General features: G+C 34.3%; 3 protein-coding genes and 1 long non-coding RNA gene across 8 annotated transcripts; 2 read left to right on the forward strand and 2 right to left on the reverse strand.

The window, feature by feature from the left end:
• Positions 1-548: 548 nt before the first annotated feature.
• On the reverse strand, positions 549-4,253 carry LOC140834720 (cold-responsive protein kinase 1-like). 3 transcript variants are annotated; one of them, XM_073199800.1, is made up of 7 exons: positions 4,041-4,253; positions 2,980-3,067; positions 2,668-2,783; positions 2,361-2,571; positions 1,897-2,134; positions 1,611-1,761; positions 549-1,112 (listed from the first exon to the last, which is right to left on the reverse strand). In XM_073199800.1, exons 1-7 carry the CDS (start codon positions 4,047-4,049, stop codon positions 720-722), a joined length of 1,206 nt encoding a protein of 401 aa, XP_073055901.1. In that variant the 5' UTR covers positions 4,050-4,253; the 3' UTR covers positions 549-719. The 3 variants fall into 3 exon arrangements, with proteins under 3 accessions (XP_073055901.1, XP_073055902.1, XP_073055900.1); XM_073199801.1 differs by having other exon boundaries at positions 4,001-4,252; XM_073199799.1 differs by having other exon boundaries at positions 2,980-3,078; positions 4,001-4,136.
• Positions 4,254-6,470: 2,217 nt separating this feature from the next.
• Positions 6,471-8,261, reverse strand: LOC140833560 (NAC domain-containing protein 21/22-like). The gene is made up of 3 exons (XM_073197890.1): positions 7,926-8,261; positions 7,265-7,545; positions 6,471-7,042 (listed from the first exon to the last, which is right to left on the reverse strand). Exons 1-3 carry the CDS (start codon positions 8,098-8,100, stop codon positions 6,662-6,664), a joined length of 837 nt encoding a protein of 278 aa, XP_073053991.1. The 5' UTR covers positions 8,101-8,261; the 3' UTR covers positions 6,471-6,661.
• Positions 8,262-13,439: 5,178 nt separating this feature from the next.
• LOC140833561 (uncharacterized) lies at positions 13,440-14,648 on the forward strand. The gene is made up of 2 exons (XR_012118502.1): positions 13,440-14,127; positions 14,250-14,648. It is a non-coding gene; the product is annotated as an uncharacterized lncRNA (long non-coding RNA).
• A 413-nt stretch (positions 14,649-15,061) lies between these two features.
• Positions 15,062-19,332, forward strand: LOC140834721 (protein NARROW LEAF 1-like). 3 transcript variants are annotated; one of them, XM_073199802.1, is made up of 6 exons: positions 15,062-15,257; positions 16,224-16,742; positions 17,374-17,517; positions 17,646-17,886; positions 18,088-18,588; positions 18,683-19,332. In XM_073199802.1, the coding sequence occupies exons 2-6, from the start codon at positions 16,257-16,259 to the stop codon at positions 19,090-19,092; spliced, it is 1,782 nt and encodes a 593-aa protein (XP_073055903.1). In that variant the 5' UTR covers positions 15,062-15,257; positions 16,224-16,256; the 3' UTR covers positions 19,093-19,332. The 3 variants fall into 3 exon arrangements, with proteins under 3 accessions (XP_073055903.1, XP_073055904.1, XP_073055905.1); XM_073199803.1 differs by having other exon boundaries at positions 15,062-15,213; XM_073199804.1 differs by lacking the exon at positions 15,062-15,257 and adding an exon at positions 15,855-16,035.
• Positions 19,333-20,585: the final 1,253 nt, after the last annotated feature.

Below are 20,585 nucleotides of genomic sequence, written 5' to 3' on the forward strand. Positions count from 1 at the left end.
GTATCAAAGCACGTAATAGATTGACTGAGGAATGTATCAAAGCACATAATGGGGAATTTATAAGTTTTTTGAGTTTAAGCAACAAGTTGTGGGATCAGGCGAAAAAGATGGAGAACGATAAAATAATTGATTGACTGATAATTAAATGACTTTTGCTGAAGTGCTATTGTTTATGGTGGTGGAATGACACGAAGAATGTTACAATTTATTGTCTTCTTTTAACTTGTTAAAAACAGAGAATTTTTTTGTAATAAATTATGATTTTGTCTATATGACATCTAATAAAATTATATTTCTTGAATGAATCGCATACAAAATATATATTACATTGTGTACGGCAAGAATATTGCCCAAAGTCAATCAAATGAAACCAGTCCATTTTTTTTAATACTCAAAAATAAAAGAAGAAAATAAATTAAACCAAAAAAAAACCCCATTTATATGCTCAAGTCTCCTCCTAAGTCCTAATATAAAACTTTAGTATTGCTGCTTGTGTAATTGTTTATTTTTTTTTTAAATGTAACTCGGGCCTCGCCTATTATAGTATATTTTTACAAATGTGCCCCTTTTATGTAATAGTTGGGATGAACTCACTTAGAGGTGTTCAAACCTTTGCGGAACCGAGGTACACCAAAGAACTTCACATGCAAATCAAAAGCACATTCACTTTATGTCCCAACAACCATGAAAGCCAATCTGAGTTCAACTTCTCCTAGTCATCAGCTCCTCCCATCAGACAACGTAAGCACGGTGTTCATCTGAGAAGATGGTGCCAAGGTCGAAGTTGTGGTATTCTCTGGATCACCTAAACTAGACGAATTGTAGCTCGAAGAAGCTTGATTGTTTCCGGGCTTAGGCTTGGGTTCACCTCTTACCTTCAGGTCCATTAGATCAGATATTAAGCCAGGCTGTGTTATAGTGAGTCTGTCAACATCAGTCTCACCAGTAAGCATTCGGACAACTTTCGACATGGAGGGCCGAAGCTTGGGGGAATCTTGAGTGCAGAGTAAACCGATCTTCAAGAACCTGCAGGCTTGTTCGGCGTCAAAATCTCCATCAAGTGATGTGTCCACTAGCACTACAAGCTCCTTTCTCTCGTAAAGTTTCCATGTCTGCGACGAAATTTTGATGGTCATGAAAGTGATAGAGAGAAATACGATCAGGTTAATATGTTCATGTGGTCTATGGAGCCAAGTAGAATTTGAGCCATGAAGGTCGAAAATTAATCATCAAAGATACATCTATCCCCGTTAAAATCTGGAAGAGGGATATAAACTCGAGACATATCATTAACAGTGAGCTTTTTTGAGTGGTTATCAATACAGGGCCACGAGCCCAGAGACCAAGCCTATAGTGGTAGACTACGAAATTGGAAAATACCCCAATTTAATTTAATACTGCATTGTTTGTTGTGGAGCCAATGTATGGCATATATGACACAACTTAACTGATATTAGTAAATATAAATTGCAACTCAGGGTGATAGGAGGGCATTTATAACTACTAGTAAATATGGTTATCCCCACATTACAAACACAGAAAACATTTCAAAAGAGTTTACGGAGGAGGCAAAACTTAAGCGACATAGTGGTCACTAAAGAAGTTCATACCGTCTCAAGAATATACTGTTCTTCCGGAGGTAATCGTGTATTAGTGTTGCATCTTCCGCTTACTATTTCAATAATCAGAACACCAAAACTGTAAATATCCGCCTTCCGTGTCAACTGCCCTCTCACAGCATACTCCGGTGCCAAATAACCTCTGCAACAACAAAATTGTGTTCACTCTATTACAGTTTTTTTGGAATATTTATAACAAGAAAAAGGGGGAAAACTCAGAAGAGTATTTGAAGTGATATTTGCAGATGAAACAGTCCAAGAAGATTTTACAACTTACAGAGTTCCCGCCACACGTGTACTGACATGAGTCATGCTGGCAGGGATGAGCTTTGCAAGACCGAAATCTGATATTTTTGGAGTCAAGTCTTTGTCCAGAAGAATGTTGCTTGCTTTAATATCACGGTGGATTATATGTGGTCTCACTCCCTCGTGAAGATATGCGAGTCCTCTTGCAACTCCTAAACAAATTTTAACTCGTGTTTGCCAGCTAAAGTAGATGTTGCTGTGACCTCTGTCTGCAGAAAGATTTTAAGTATATGAGAGTGTACACCTTGTCAAATCAAGATCGTTTGTTCAACACGTGATTATATCATCCGTAAAAAAGCCACCATGGGATGATGGGAAACAAAGATAAAAAGAGTTAATTTTGGATCTCTTATTGCAGATTAAGAATAAAATTAGACTCCATTTGACAAAGTACCATACACTGAACTCAAGAACAAACTATCGCGAGAGGAGTACCAAGAAGTGTTCTTGCCAGGCTGTTATTCTCGAGGTAGTTATAGACAAGAATTCGATGTGTGTCTTCAACACAGCAACCGTAAAGCTTAACCAAATTTTCATGATCTATATCTGAAAACATTTGAATCTCGGTCAAGAACTCTTTGACTCCTTGTCTCGACTCAGCAGATAAAACCTTTATTGCTGCCATTTGCCCATCCCTAAGTTTTCCCTGTTATTCCAAGAGAGTCATATTAAATAATAGCCATCTCAAAACCATTAATGCTATAATCTTTTATCAGAAATTTAAAACATATACTTCAATGACCTTATAAACGGAGCCGAATCCTCCCTCTCCTATTTTATTCTCTGGATGAAAATCATTGGTAGCAATTCTCAATTCCTTGTACATATAAAGATTAACATTGCAGACTCCCGCAAGATCTGCACAAAATTACATCTTGTCACAACGATTTAAAATAGACAAATATACAAATATAAATGAAAAAAAGTTATGATTGGCTTACAAGTGAAAAAAGGTCACTCTATAGTCCAAAAGGAAAGAGTGGATGCGATTTATACAAAAGAGCTGCCAAACAAATTTTTAAAAGAACTTTCATGTAAAGAAGCTTCATATTACCATCTCCAAATTCAGGATGTCTCGATGTAGAATCCAAGCTTCTACGACGGAGGAAGGGAAGACAGGTCATGACTGTAGGATTCACCAGCTGTACTATCGGTACAGGAACAAATAAATTACTTCAAACTTGACAAATAAAAAAAATGGGTTCGTAAGCACGACTGACAAGAACTGTATCCTATCGGCCCTTGTAATTAAAAACAATCGTAAGAATTAAATACTTCGATCCCAGGAAACTGGAAAAAATTCAATATATAGGGACTGATACAGCCAATGATAGTAATATATAAAATAGATGTAATCCTCTGCATAATGTGAAATGGATACGATTATACAAATCAAGTTTCACATTTTTGTCTTAAAGTCCCCGACTAAGTCAAATATCCACTGAAATTTTTTTGCTTTTCTTGATAAGAATTCAGCATATCCTTGCTAAACTAGAATATAATCCTCCCAAATATGAAGCCATCAATTGCAGAATTGAATCCTGAACCTTACTAAATCTGTAGAAGTTCAATATGAAGATAAACTCACGAAACCCGACGAGGTGAAAAATATTTCTAAGCATCATCAGATTAAATTAATTATTAGCGCGTCCATAATTCAATATATGATCAAAGCTCTGACAAATGAAGTTCCTCAAATAATTTTCGGCCTAAACTGAGATCCAATTTCAATCAACACAAAAGTTTAAAATGTCACAAGAAAATAGCAACTTGAGTTTACGAATGACAAAGGATCATGCTATAGACATATGCTTCTACCATCCAGACTTTCACCAAGACAAACGGGGGTTGAACCCAGCGGGGAGGGAAGCAATCAGCCATCTCAAAAAACAAAGACAAATAACTTAAAATTTATTTATAGTCTTTTTCCTAAAAAATACATTAAGTTCATCGATCATACACAAGACCAAGAAAAAACAAAACCCAGGGATCAAACTACAACTATGCAAACAAAAATTACACAAAACAACCACGAGATACAGAAAATTAAAAGAATCCCAGCTGAGGGACGGTACCGCAACAGAAAAAATCTTGATACGGGCAGAGAAGCAGTACCTCCGGCATACAGATAGAGCAGTTTATAGCGCTGCCGACTATAAATAAAACTGATGATAATTAAAATTATTATGAAGAAATATGTTTTAAATCCTGATAACGAAATGTGCGAGAATTTTCAAACAGCCGAGGAACTGTGTGAACTGAGTTTTGACATCTGAAGATGAAAATTCCAAAATTCGAGTCGTTTTCGTCATGACAAATGAAAATATGGAATGGGAATTGATAAGCTAATTTGTCCACTTTTTCAGCAGCTGGGGGGAGGCTAGCCAGCGTGTTATTTTAATTGCATATTAGACCCTCTAAAATCTGAAATAGCAAAGAAATGATAGTTTTAGCAACTTTTTTTATTTGTAATGTTTGAAAAAAAATTCCACAAATATATTTAGACAAACCTAATCTTGCAAAATAATTTTCATTATGCAACAAAGCGGGTAGTGTATATCTATATATATAAAGGCAAAAACTTGTATGAGACGGTCTCACGAGTCGTATTTGTGAGACATATATTTTATTTGGGTCACCCATGAAAAAGTATTAATTTTTATGCTAAGAGTATCATTTTTTATTGTGAATATAGGTAGGGTTGACCCGTCTCACGGATTATGACCCGTGAGACGGTCTCACATGAAACTCACTCGTATGTAAAAGGAGTACCATTTGTTTACATAATTTAACGAATAATTTCAAATTAAGTAGGTTTTTTTGGTTATCACATGCGATCCAACTCCGGTTCTTTTTTATTAATAAATGTTTATATCATTGCACAACATGAGTGACAGAATTAAGTTGATGTTTTCACACAAAATAAATTATAGATAACGAATATCTTGAACAGATGATTCATTCATGCCGTCATCATTCGGACATGAAAACCTTTTTCTTTTGACTTGAACAAGAAAATGGAGTTAAAAAATGCCCAAATCTCACAATGTGTTGTATAATGTGAATGCGACAGTCATATATTCATATTATATCCTTAATTACAAACAAACACTTTTGAAGAAACGGCCTGTAAAATTGTATTTAGACAATCTTGTACATACCGCTAAAATTAATTTCATTGTGATTTCAATCTTGAGATGATGATTCCGAAAATCTAATTTTCTAGTTATAGAATTCATGCATTTGGGTTTGGGTACACCAAATATGGAGAATCGAAAACGAGAATATGTATAAAATATGACAAATTTTAACATCAATTATCGTAAAACTCGAACAAATACGTGTATAAAGAAAAATCCTTAAAAAGTTATAAATTTATGTAAAGAAATATTGATGTGTTTGGTACGATTACTTTATATTAACTGAGATAAAATAATAACTCTTCACCTCATATGATTATTTATCCAACTCATAATACATCCTATTTTTCCAATTTTACTTTTTTCCTATATCCAAAATCACCACCACTTCCCGCCATCGACCGCCGCAACCGCCGCCGCCGGCCTACCGACCAACTTCCGCCGGCCACCAGACCGCCGCCGTCGCCGAAGTGGATGGATAATTTTGTCAATTCATCAAAAGATTCTTAATTATCACATTCTTCACAATCATATCAAACATAATATTAATTTATCGTTATCTACTTCAATCATTCTTTTTATCATTTATTTCTTAATCATTTCGTAAATTTATCCTCAAACCAAATATAATCTAATAGAGATCCACGGAAAAAGGTGAAAACTTTATAGAAATAAGATTTTTTTTAAAAAAAAAGGTAAAAACATTGTACAAATAAGATGAATAAATTCTTAAAGCAGTTGCAAGTTTTGAGTCTTTTGACATGAATAAACTTGTTGAAGGCCAACGCCTACCTATTTTGATAAACATTCTGCGATTTACCTCAGAATTCAGCCGTCAGTTATTGATATCATTTTTGACATTAAACTTACAGATTTTTCTTTTTATCATGGTATTGGTCGATTAACAACTTTAGTCCATCAATATGCACATTTTTTGCAATTGTTATTCTTTTTCACCTTAATGATGATATATAATTGAATTTGTGGGCAATTTCCAATGTTATGTATCTTTTCAGTGAAAAAAGATAAAAATAGAAAAAAAAAATTAAAATTATGGTTAAAATTGATAAAATAACATATAACATAAAAAATAAAAAATATGTAATTTATATGACAAAAAATATAATTTAAAATCATTTGAAAAAATGTCAAATCATAAAGTGATGTTGAAAAAAAAAATATTATATTTTATAGAATTTGAATTGAACTTGATTCTAACGAAAAAATTAGTAGAATATTAAAATCATTTGATGATATGCCAATAAAGTGGCGTTGAAAAAAAAAATTATGAAATTTGAATTCAACTTGACTCTAATGAAAAATTAATAGAATAAAACTCGACTCGACCCCTTTCATATCGATAAAATGGTTAGACTTTGGGTAATGTCGAAAATTTAATATTGCTATTTAAATTTCATTTTATATTTGAATATTATAAATATTTGTTGTTAGTCAAACTTCATATAATGCAAAATGATATATAGAATATAATACACTGGTTAATTCCAGATGGAATCCAGCTCCGAATGAGGGAGACAGCTCTCTGAGAATTCTCGATTTCTGAAACAGGAACTACCCTCAACCCAAGAATCATTATCATAGATTCCCATTTTGGTAAAACACAGCTTGAATCACGTTTTCGTCACGAGAAGGGTCCGAATTATGGTTACAAATTCCTCCGAGAACAGGGGTCAATCCCGCAGAGTTTGGCGTGACATTGGTGGGTGATATTTGCTGATCCAGTTGGGTTTGGAGTGGGGATTTGCACGGGTTTGTGTTGAAAAAGGAGAAGCAGGGGTCCTGGTAATAATTTGCTTGGAATGGGTCCAACGTGTTGTACGGTTCCATCGATGGCGGAAGAGAGAGTGGTGTGGAAGAAGAATTGGTACCGAATCCGGATTCTCTGTGTTGTTCGGGCGGATGCGGCGTGTTCTTCTGGAACACTCTGCATAGAACCCAATCATCTCGCGTGAATTCCTGAAATTTTCCGTGCAAACAAACACGGTTTAGTAATACAATCCAACAATCACTTGAAACAAACAAACAAAAAAGTGATTTTTGACTTAAAAACATTGTGTATTTCTTAAACTATTATTTTTAAAAAAAAATTTAATTGAAATTCAGAAACTAGTAGGGTGTTGATTTTGATTCTACCGAAATGATTTCTCAAATTTGTAAATAGTTAGATAGGGTGGATACCTGAACATAAGAAACTGCCTGCAGGCCGGGCCCAAATTTCCATTCTAGTCGAAACTCATGCATGACCCAGTCAGTTTTGCTCCCCTTGGGAGCCCGGCCCTGATAAAATACAAGACTTTTTCTCATCCCAACAAGAATTCCCTTATGGGTGACGGGCCGGTCTTTGCCTGTGGCCTTCCAGTATCCAGACAACGTGGCCCTATTTGTTCTAAGCCCGGTAGCATACTTCTTGTCCCGTTGGCTGTAAAAATACCACGCCTTCCCTCCCACACACGCAATCTCTAAGTAAGAAATAAAAATAAAGCCAGTGGTCACATACGGATACTCTACCAAGTACAGTATTCTTCAAATGTTTCATAGTTTTTAATTTTCGAACATTAAAATTGTTCAAATATTCAAATATCCAATTTGATTTTTCAATTATTTGGTGTTGATATATAAATATATATATGCAACTTCTAGCTAGAGAGGAGGAGAATCTTTTATTTTGGAATCTGAATTAGTAGTTCCTCGAACTCTCGCACATTCACAGCATAGGAGCTGCTGGTTGCATGCTTGGATTAATATTCGTCACCTTGAACGCTAACGAAGTCATGTGCATACATGTCGCGAAAACGAAATATGAGTTGCGTGGATATATAGTTCATGAGTTGTGATGTACCGGGAATATCCCAAGGCTCACATCTGTTAAGGTCAACTTGAATCAAGAAAGGAGTGTGGCGAGGTGTGCATCCGGCGGCCTGTTTCATGAGGTAATCGCATATCAATTCATCGTCTCTTGGTTGGAATCTGAATCCAGGAGGCAATTTGGCCTCCAGCGCCCTCAAACTGCTCATTTTCCTGCGGAAGACAGATTAATATATCACTTGGAGCTAGGAATGAAGGCAATGTACCGATGCCTGACCTGACACCCCATGGACGGATTAGGTTTATATATATATATGCATAAATATATAGAGAGAGAGCCACACAAATAAAGGTGACCTTGGGAAAGATCAGTTAATTTCATTTGTAACATCTTTTTATAAAGGCTACTTTATATTATCCTTGATTTCGTCGAGACCCATTACTTCAGTCAAACAACCTTTTAAAAACAATATATATTTTTGATCATAATATAAAATAGTCTTAAACTCTTTATCTAAGATCCGTCTCAATACTGTGAGTTACAATAAATGAAACCCAGATTTTTTTTATGGGTAAAGAAATTATAATCAGGTGCACATGAATTTCTATTCGTGGGGATCGGAGTCGAGAAAAGGACTTTGTCTTTTAGTTATCATTTAACTCATTGCTTTTATACGAGCTAATTAAATATTTCCGAGGATAATGGGATTTATTCGACCATGATCATTAGTCAAAATATTCGTTCAATGATTGTAATTGGTCACATGTTAATCTATTCCATTAGATGAAAAATGACGTGACTTTAATTGTAGTCACTGGATAAATCCTTGAAGTATATCCCAAGAGTGGGATCGAACTAAACATATGATTAATCACTTTGTAAATGATTTAGTTCATACTACATCTTGTTCACATAGATAATACAAATTCTGTAAATATTAATTTATTATTATGAGATTGAAATCTTCAGCTTCAAATTCGTCCATCCTGTGAAGACCATGAAATTTCCAGCTAACGGCTAGAGTTGTGAGCGGCTCATTAATTATGTACCGTCAAGAGATGATAGCGGCTCGACTTATATCAGCGAGAAATCTTTCACCGGCGAGACATCTAGCAGTCAACATCCGGCAGCTCGATGCGGGACAGCTCGATTTAGTCTGTTGACCAGCTCGATTTCAGATGGTATCGTTTGGATCTAAGGCTAATTATGGAGTGGATTTATAGCCTTGTAACAGTGGATTCAATGTTTTTTTTTTACCATAAAGATTGTCACATACTTAGCTCATGTGGGTAATAATAACCGTTAACACCATGTAATATGTAATGAGTTTCAGTTCTATATATAAGTTAAGCTCTTGCATATTATTAAAGATTATATAAGTTGTGTTATTTAGTGTTCTATTAACTGAGTATTTCACAAAATATTCACCCTTTATATCCCTACCCAGATTTGAGCAAAGAACGAGTTGGAGGCAAGGAACAAGGACACTTTGTGATGCAATTAACACCCCATTTGATAGAGAAGAACATGTTGTTTCAATTATTTTGATCACTACGAGCTTTGTTATTTTTGTGATTGTGTGATTGTGAAACAATATCGAATGTCTCCCGACCCTGGTCATGTGGCGTGACACATCCAAATGCAACTTTAAGAAAACATAATAAACTCATTTAAGGAATGTTTGAAAATCATTTCATAATTATATTGCAGCAAAACATATCACAATTTGAATATTTTTCACAAAAAGTTATAAAATTAACCAATAAAAAAATAAACTTGACATTCGTGCATTTGAAACTTGGGTTGCGCTGAGATTATGATTAGGTTAGGATTTTCATTGCATGGAACAGAATAAAGGCAAGAAATTAAATCAGTGGAAATTGGGATAAGAATTAAGCCACTTTCATGCACTACTGAAAACGAAACAAATTTGGCATTTATGCTAAAGCTCAAACATTCAAAAGTTTTTATGCTTCCAAGTAGTATTTTGTTCAGCAAGAAACATTTCGAGTAATTAATTATATTTTATGTATCCGGTGTATAATGCTGATGGAAAACAAATTCGGTTAGATATTTAATTTTTTTTCAAAGTTAAATTAAGCTAATAAGAATATAGACCCAAAATTAATATTGAGAAATATATATATGTGTGTGTGGGTTGATTTTTTTTTTAAGTTGGGTGATGATATTTGATATAGTCGAGTCTCAAATCTGATATCTCGTCTCAAACTAGTGTTTTAGTGATATAAGTCATCGACATGTGTTGGTTAATTTTACATACATTGTGCCGGTGTAAACAAACAAAGTCGAATAGAACATTATGAGGATCAAGCTCGCTTCGTTTACTATTTATATATATTCTAGCTTGATTCAAATATTTATCATAAGGTTCAAGCTCCATTCTTTTTGAAATTACTATACTCACAAATGTACGAACTCGGTTCATTAAAATCTCTTTTATCACTCGAGCTCGTTAAGCATACTATAGAGCTCGAGTTCGAGGCTCGTTAAAGATAGAATCGAGCAAATCCATAAATATGTAGACGATCCTGCCGAAGTCGAGTTTAAGCTCGCGAGTCACATAAATGAGCCGAGATCCGGCTCTAGCTTGCAAACATGCTCGCAAGACTACTAGCCAAATATCCTTCAGTTCGAAACCGAACGATTTCAAATTAGTTTTTTACCGAGTCGAAATCCGAAGAACTCACGAATATCTTGGTTTTTTTTTTATATCCCTAACTAGCGCAAGAAATTACAAAGAATTATACTTCAGACTTATTTATGTGTTCACGATTTTCGGATAATTTATTTTACATATATGGATGGTATCCGAGTTGGATTAAAGGTGAGATGCCCATAAGCTGGTGAAAGTGGTGAGATGCCCATGTACTGAGAATTGTGGAACCAGCGGCCTTTACATTGATGTCAACTTTTCATGTTTATCTTGTTTTAAACTGTCTTTTTCCCTATAAAGAAATAATAGATTGAAATGTGTAAAAATCTTAATCAACCCCACATGGAAAATTCCCCTAAAATAATTGAAACAATTAATCCAAAACGACAAATTTCATCCGAAAAACAACCAAGTACTACACCTCCAATAATGTAGCCATTTTTCTATATAAAGACAATCCTGTAAGATAAACCGGGTGAACAATAATTCTCTATTCCATTTATCGGATAATTTGGTTATGACTCGATTGGGTCATTTTGATTTTTGAATAAAAATTAACGTTTTCGTGATATTTCATGGATTCGAACTCACATATCTCAGTATATTATAGCAGACGGTGTTTTTTTTCTCACTTGAAATAATGTATGTTTTATTTTGTATTTTTACAAGAAATAACCAGTTTGTGGTACATATTACTTAATTTTTTATATATTAAATTACTTCTATTACCATGCATTAAAGTCTAAAAATTGAATGGAATCAATATACTTTGGAGAATTGAAATGTCTATGAGCCAAAAATAGAAAGTCCCTATCATACTCAAAACTTAATAAGAAAGCAAGTAGGAGTAGCCATATCTGTGCCTTGTAAAAAATATCGGGTAATGCTAGTCCCAATCTCTTTAATTTTTTCGAAATATAATTTCACATTTAAATTTTTTTAAAATAAAGATAAAAGTTTCATTTCAAAAGAGACACGCACTTTCTGAAAATTTTAAATTTGAAAAATATGTTTCCTATAAAAAAAAATATTAGATATTTGTCATTTCAAAATAGAATGTGCCATTGCAATAATGCTCGAATAAGCAGGCAGCCATATTCTCTCCTTGAAAAGCTCACTCAAAGCCAATCAACACTACACCACACAAAAACAAAGGGAAAGAAAAAGAAAGCTTTCAATGAAAACGATCAAAATCACTTGCATGCATCTAAGAGAAATTATTCAATCGAAATTCTCTTTGTATCTTTTTTTCTAAAGCAAGCATGAGAATTTCATAATTTGGGTACGTAATTAGAATCTATGAGATTTGGTAAAATTATATCTGCATTCGCACATAATTCACCATTTCACTTAAAAATAAAAGTTTAAAGCCGATACAAGTTAAAATTTAAGCGTTTGAAGAAAAATTGATTATAAACTTAATTTTTAATAAAATGAGATTATAAAGAAGTGACTGAGAAGCAAAAGTAAAGAATGCTTAAAAATATAAATCCTAAGCTGATACAAATTAAAGTTTAAGTGTTTGAAGAAAAATTGATCACAAACTTAATATTTAGTAAAATGAGATTATAAAAATGTGAATGAAAAAAAGTAAATAATGTTTAAAAATAAAAGATCAAAACTGATATAAGTTAGAGTTTAAATGTTTGAAGAAAAATTGATTACAAACATTAATTTTCAGTAAAATACAACAACATCCTTAACTTATATAACATCTATCTGTTTCAATTATCTATATTTGGGTAAATACACTATCAACAATATATTTATATAATTATTATTACATTTTGAATATATCAAAAAATATTTATCTTGTTATAATAAGAATGCTTGAAAATCTACATAATAAATAAACTAAGAAAAAACAAATGAAATTTTTTTACAATTGCACAAAACATGTACAATAATCCAATTTTTTTTAACAAATAAATGCTTGTAAATAAAATATGATTTGAATTTTATGAATTTCATTCTAAACTCTTAAAAACTCATGTATAAATAAAAATTTACATTAAATTTTTTACAAAAATATTTATTAAAATTGAGGGTAATTGTGAAATATCACGAGTTTTTTTTAAAATACAAATGTCGAATCATTAACAAAAATAGAATAAACAAAAAAAATATTTCAGTCTTACTTATAACTAAAAATTATAGACGTTGAAGCATAAACAAATATCAACTCCAAATCTCTCACCCGACTAAAATCCAAAAAATGCTTCATGTGGTATATAATTTGTTTTTTTTTTTAATTTTTTTTAAAAAATATTTGTTCCACATATTTTAAAATCAATTTAATATAAATATGTTATTAATTTTGAGTTTGAATATAATATCATTTTTGGCCGACGAGATTAATCCATTAATAATAATGAGTAAAAGCCATTCTGAGGAGAACAATTTCTTCAACTCCCCATATTCCAACTAATCTTTGAACAAACTAACCCGGAAGCTTATTGGACCCTGATTGATTTTGGCCCGCAAAGTTGATTCACTCTTAGAGAAAGTTGACGGGCTTATCTGATTGTACCAGGCCACGAATTTAATGGGCTTACTGTGTTGGGTCCAAATTTTATTTTTAGCTTTGATAATTTTTTTTTAAAGAGAACATGTGATTGAAAGTAAAACCAAACAAATCTGTCACTAAATCCAAGTTCGAGACGACGTTTCAAATTCGATAACCAATTATAAATTTGTAATGTAATAAATCACTCCTCAAAAAAAAAAAAAAAATCTTCAATCAACCAGCTATTAAAATTTTCCCATTGAACAATACTCGGGGAATCATTTTCTTGATTTCGAGGAACTCTCGAGATAAACAGGTATTTAAGGTAGGGAGTAGTATCGATTATCTCTTTTGCCTATCGGGGCAATGGTATGCCATTCAAAATGGTTGGCCCATTAAGGAATTAGATTTAGCCCACTTAGTGATTTTATGAATAAGCCCAGCCCGTAATAACTCGTTTGGTTATAAATGGCGTAAACCCAGTTAGGGTTTTTAACGAACTACTTGATCTTATCCGAGCAGGAGGCGGAGGGAGGTGGCCAACTGTAAATATCGGTTGCGGCGATTTTGAAGATTAAGATGCCGCTCGCCGCCGTCGGGTAATTGACGGAGGTTTGAGGAGGCTCCAATTTTCGGAATTCGTTCAATTGGTCTTTTTCTCGTTGTCATTTCCATCTGCTTCTACTGCGATGAAGACTGCCTGCAACCGGAGCCGACCACCTTTTGTGGCGGCGATGATGTATGCGCGGGCTTTTAATGTAAACAAATTATTGCTCTGTGTTTTTTTCTTTTTATTTTTCCTTCTCGTGGTTGTTTTACTGATATTATGATATCCGTAGTATTATATATACGAATGGTTTGTCTTTGCTTATTTTAGTTATGCTGTCTTGTATGTGTTATGCTAACTTCTGGATTGATTTACATGTACTCATTTGCAAAAGATACTGAAATGACGATATTATTCGTGTATATGAACAATATGAAGTTGTGCTTCAATCCAATTTGATTTGGAGCGATAGATTTTGATCTCCAAAGATTTTAGAATGACACAGTAGGTATTATTCAAAATCCTTTCGTCACAATAGCTATTGAAATTGCGTAACTTAAATACTTAGTTAATTATGTATGCTACTTAACATATAAGTTTTATGTGGATAACCCTTGAGCATTGAAGCAGATTTGGTGATGGTTATTCCGGGGCCGAAGATACATACCAGCTTCATGAAGGGAGCTGAGAAGACATGAGCGGCCATGGATTCGACCCAGCTGATATCCGGATTAACTTGGACCTGATATGGCGACACAAGTTGGGGTTGTAGATTGGAAAAGAGGGACTGGTTGATGTATATGTCGTTTGATTTCTTGTAATCTTGGGCATTACTCGAGTTTTGTATATTTTGGGTGTCTTCGGGGGCCTTACATGTACATAAATACAATTTGTGGGCAATTTACTTTTGCCATCTCCACTAAACTGATCCGAGTGTCCTCCCACCACCATCCCACTTGGTGTTGTCGGCTTTGGGCCCGTCGCTTGTACCGCCTTACCTTTGATATGATATTATTCAAAATTAATTCATTGTACGTTTATTGAATATGAATTTATATTCCTAGCAACCTTGGAATGCATTGTTTTTCATCTCAATGAGTCACGACAATGTTATCTTACCCACGGCAATTTTGTACACAAAAGAGCTCCTATTTTTGAGAAGTAATAGACAATAAACACAGGCCCAATTGGAATTTATAACATATTGGTAATATGATTTCTTTTACTTTTAGTTCAAACCTCAGTGAAACTCTGTATGAGGCATTGGATTAATATATAATATAGATTTAGATAATAATTTAATCTGAACTACATTACATCGATGAATTGTGCATAAAAAATTAAAAAAATGAGAACTTGATTGTTTGAACAAGAGCATCGTAGAGAATTGGAGGAAAAGAACAGGACGCAACTCCTCCTCCTCGACCCCCCCCCCCCCCCACCCCCCCCCCCCCCCCCGCACCCACACACACGCACTAAAAGCTCCAGATCAGGAAAACCAAAAATTGGCCCGTTATTGAATTCTACGTACAGGGATGCTCATATCTGATGGGGTTTAGGCCCCAGAAGCTGGATTTCCACATGTGCTTCTGTGGTTAGTGAGTTGACAACATCCAATTTTCATTCTTTTTCCGCTCAGTGAGTAATCGTCTTTCTTCTGCAGCTATTTCTGTTTACCGTCTGATTTAGCTTAACTATGATGATGGGTTTGTCAAAAATATTTGTTTTTGATCAGTGGGCTGTGTTTTAGTCTTTCATATCCAATTGGATCAGTGGGCAGCAACAGCAGTAGCTATAGTCAAGAGAGAAGCTTCTTTGCTTACTGTTTGTTTCTTGTTGAAATCTTAATCTGTGTTTCCGGCGTCTTTGCTATTGTTGTGCCGTCTCACAGTTATCTTTTTTTTGGTTGAAGCGAAAAAAACTAGAGAACGAAGTACTCTGAAACTATATGTTTCAGTGGACTATTGCTACTGATTGTTACGTTGAATTTAGTGGTCACTGAAAAGGTTTGAAAATGAGACTTTTGGCTGCCTTCAGATGTGATATACGAAAAAGCTTTGTTATTTGCTAAAGGGGAATGACTTGATTGCCTCCAGCTTCAATTCTCAATGTATTCCATAGTTTGATGTTTACTTGTTTTAAGTTTTCAAGATTTTGATCTGCCTCTTTTATCTTGTTACAAACTTTGCGTTTTTTTTTATTTCTTTTCAATATTTGATGTTGATACTTTGTTAGATGCAGTCTAACGCCGCTGGATATCAAATGTTGTAGCATCAATAACGATCTAGGTTATTAGTAGAACAAATTTAATTTAAGTTTCAATGAGGTCTTCAAAAAAATTTCATTCAAAGGAAGCTCAGGTTTTCCTGTTTGCAAATATTCTAGCGTTTAGCTGCTTCTGCAGTTACCAAACAAGGTATAATGTTCTTACATTTCAAATGCAAATATCTTTGCACATTGTTAGAAAGTATATCTTCTTGTATTTTGCTCGTCTATATTCAGCCCATAATGACCAAGAAAATTGACTCCATAAAGTTTTGTAGGGGGAGTTTACTGTGACACATAAGTGTTTTGGAACAGCCTTTTAATGTTCACTCCTTGCAGGAAGTTGATGCTTTCACTGCAGTAAATCAAGCGATGGAACATTCAAGGCCGATTTCAAGAGCCCATTGCTCAGGCTCAACACCATCAGATGAATCATCTTTGGATCTTGAGAAATACTGTTGCAATCATTCTTACCAGCCTTCATTTAGTCCACCGCTTCAACCCCATGCATCAGCTGGGCAGCACTGTGAGAGTAGTGCTGCATACTTTTCATGGCCCTGTCGAATAAAAGATGATGCTGAAGAAAGGTCAAATTACTTTGCTAACCTACAGAAAGGGGTTTTGCCTGAAACTCTGGGCCATTTGCCAGAAGGTCAGAGAGCAAATACCTTGCTTGAGCTCATGACCATAAGAGCATTTCACAGCAAAATCTTGCGTTGTTACAGTCTTGGCACGGCAATTGGTTTTCGGATTCGACGTGGTGTTTTGACGGATATACCTGCCATACTGGTATTTGTGTCACGGAAAGTTCACAAGCAATGGCTTACTCCAATACAGTGCTTACCAACAGCTTTGGAGGTAATAACAAAGATGACAAGACTTCAGTCATCTCCCCTTCACCTCTTCAGTTGAAGTTTTTAAATGCATTTTATATAACACACGTGAAGATCAGAACTGAATTTTTTATGAAATGTTGCTAATTATCTGTAATTTTTAATTCAAAATTTTTGTTCCTACTCTCCTTTCTTTTGGTGCATGTATCTGTATTATACAATAAGGGAGAGAAAATCACTCATTATTTTTTGTCTCCTTCTGATGGCTTTATTATTTTCTCAAAATATCCTCGCTATATGCATTAATTAATCAATTGATTTGTCTCAACGTTTTGAGCTATTTGGGGTGTATGTGTTTCTGTGTGTGATGTGCGTGTGCTTCTGTATATGTGATTATGTGTGCGTGAGTTGTGTAATGCACATTACTTTAAAAATAATATAATATTTATTACTTTTTTATATTTAAATATACCAGTGCTCTATACTATACTTGATTTAGTCATACGTAATGGGCATTATGATCAGCATTCATAAAGCAGCAAGTGTTGCCTCCATTCATTATTAAAGAGGTATAGAAACTTGCTGAATGTGCTGTGCTTCTCCGTCTGGCTCTTCACTGTTCTGCTTTGATGTTGAAATTGCATTCACACCTTCAGGGACCAGGAGGTGTGTGGTGTGATGTTGATGTGGTTGAGTTTTCATATTTTGGTGCACCGGAGCCCACACCCAAGGAACAATTGTACACTGAGATTGTTGATGACCTGCGTGGAAGTGATCCATGCATTGGATCAGGTTCTCAGGTAACTTGGAAACAACGTACTGTTCTGAGTCTTTTTGGAAGTAACCATTTCTTGGAACTTGTATATTTCTTCATTTTTAGCCATTTACTTGCCACTTACAGCATCTCCACTTTTTCTATAAATGGCAGGTTGCAAATCAGGAAACTTATGGTACCTTGGGTGCTATTGTGAGGAGCCAAACAGGGAATCGACAAGTTGGTTTTCTCACAAATCGTCATGTTGCAGTTGATTTAGACTACCCAAATCAAAAGATGTTTCATCCTTTACCGCCAACACTTGGACCTGGTGTTTATCTTGGTGCAGTTGAAAGAGCAACTTCATTCATTAGGGATGACCTCTGGTTTGGGATATTTGCTGGCATAAATCCAGGTTAGTTGTATCCACTCAATTTCTTATTGGTCAAAAGATACAAAATATCGATTGCAGAGTCATGTCGGTGTAGTAAGTATCGAATGTGAGGAAATGGGAGCGTCTATCTTTTGCTCTCTTCTTAGATGTTTACATTCCCAATTTTCCAAGTACTGGATAGACGGAGCGGCACAATATCATAATACTTGATTGTACCTGCAGAGACATTTGTGAGAGCGGACGGAGCATTCATACCATTCGCTGATGATTTTGACATGACCGCCGTAACTACATCTGTGAAAGGGATAGGAGAAATTGGAAATGTGAAAACCATAGACTTGCAATCTTCAATTGACAGTCTTGTTGGAAAGCAAGTTATGAAGGTTGGAAGAAGTTCTGGTTTAACCACTGGCACTGTATTGGCATATGCTCTCGAGTACAATGACGAAAAAGGGATATGCTTTTTGACTGATTTTCTTGTCGTTGGTGAGAACCAACAAACATTTGACCTCGAAGGGGACAGTGGAAGTCTAATCATATTAAAAGGTGAAAATGGCGAGAAGTCGAGGCCTATCGGGATTATATGGGGTGGAACCGCCAACAGGGGAAGGCTTAAACTACAGGTTGGCCAGCCTCCGGAGAACTGGACTAGCGGTGTTGATCTTGGGCGCCTGCTCAATTTCCTCGAACTTGATCTAATCACTTCTGACGAATCTCTACGAGGTTGGTCTACTCTATATCTTCCACATGTTCTCACTTTTATGCTTCATTCGAAATGACATTTTGATCTTTTATTATACATGCGGAATCACTATAGTTGCTGTTCAAGAACAAAGAGCGGCTTCCATGGTTGGATCCAACGCTGGGGACTCGTCGCCTCCAGATATAATTCTTCCAAAAGACAAATCCAAGCCATTGGGTTTGAACATCCCGTTGGAAATTGGTGCAGCCGGACCAGATATAAATTCATCACCAGCGGATGGTGCGTTTGATTTGGAAGACGGTCTGAACGCAGGTCCAAGTTTTGAGCATCAGTTCATACCCAGCTTTAATGGTAGTCCCATAATGCATCAAAACGATCAACAACACAGGGATATGATACCTGAAAATCTCTCTGAATTGAAGAATGCTTCAGATGAAGACATAAGCTTTTCTTTGCAGCTGGGTGAGAAGGAGCCCAAGAGAAGGAAATCCGAGCATGTTCGGAGGATCGACGAACCAAAATGATTCCAAACTTGTGGCGTTTTACTCCCTTTCGTCCGTTCCGAGTGTCCAGTCTCCTGAGATGTGAGTTCCCTCAGGTTTCCCATGTAATATGCAACGTAGCATCACAAGAAGAGCAAAGACATAATTAAGGTGGTAGCAATTTTCATTTATGCACATGTGATAAATTACACTTACACTTGTCTGCTTTCGTTTCTTCAAATTGTGATTTGAAATTCTTATTATACATATTCTCTTGATTTATCCGAATTTCTTTTAAGAATAGAAACAAAGAAGTGAGCTGAAAATTGATAAAAATAGTTATAAATTATATGAAATAAATTGATAATAATATTAGTTGTAATATTGTCAAAAAATTTAGAATTAACAAATATTTGATAAAATTGAAAATAACAAATAATAAAATAATATTTTCAGAACCAGGGATGGTAACGATTTAATTAGAAAATTCAGTGCGATTAATTTATAATTCTGATTTTTCATTTAAAAAACAATTTAAATCGAGTTATTCGATTTCAATAATTTTCATAGTATATCGGTTAAATTTTATAAACCGATTTTTAAATTTTATTTTTTTCCTGAAAATTAAACCCATTTTTTTTTTTTTACTAAATGGAAACCTACAAGATATATATATATATATATATATATATATATATATATATATATATATATATATATATATATATATATATATAAACAAACAAAAAAACCGAATTAAAAACGACTATTTTGACCAGTATCCAAATTAACTTAATTTTAGATTTTTTATTTTAAAATGGACTTTATATTAAAAAATATAATAAAGATTGAATATAAGAAATTGAAAAGAAATTGGTTTATTCAGTTTTACTTATCATTTGTTCATAGCTAATTTCGGTAATATTTTCATTTATTGTCACTATCGTTAATTTTATTGATTTTCTAAATTTTAAAATATTATACTAATTTTAATTTATTTCATATTATTTTTGTCAATATTATTAGGTTTCTAATTGAAATAACCAAAATAATTATATTTATAAAATATAAAAATAACATTTTCGTATAATAACAAAAAAGCAAAAACTTGTGTGAGACGGTCTCACGGGTCGTATTTGTGAGACGAATCTTTTATTTGGGTCATCAATGAAAAAGTATTATTTTTTTATGCTAAGAGTATTATTTTTTATTGTGAATATGGGTAAGGTTGACCCGTCTCACAGATTAGGATATGTGAGACGGTCTCACATGAGACTCACTCTAATAAAAAACTTACCACCAAAAGGGGGTTTAAGACAAAAACTTGTGTGAGACGGTCTCACGGGTCGTATATGTGAGACAAATCTCTTATTTGAGTCACCCATGAAAAAGTATTACTTTTTATGCTAAGAGTATGATTTTTTATTGTGAATATGGGTAGGGTTGACCCGTCTCACAGATTATGATCCGTGAGACGGCCTCACATGAAACTCACTCGGGTTTTAAACCCCAGCCCTTATATTATTTATTTTTAT

Source organism: Primulina eburnea, chromosome 6 (genome assembly GCF_022965805.1).
Source record: "Primulina eburnea isolate SZY01 chromosome 6, ASM2296580v1, whole genome shotgun sequence".
Lineage (NCBI taxonomy): Eukaryota > Viridiplantae > Streptophyta > Magnoliopsida > Lamiales > Gesneriaceae > Primulina > Primulina eburnea.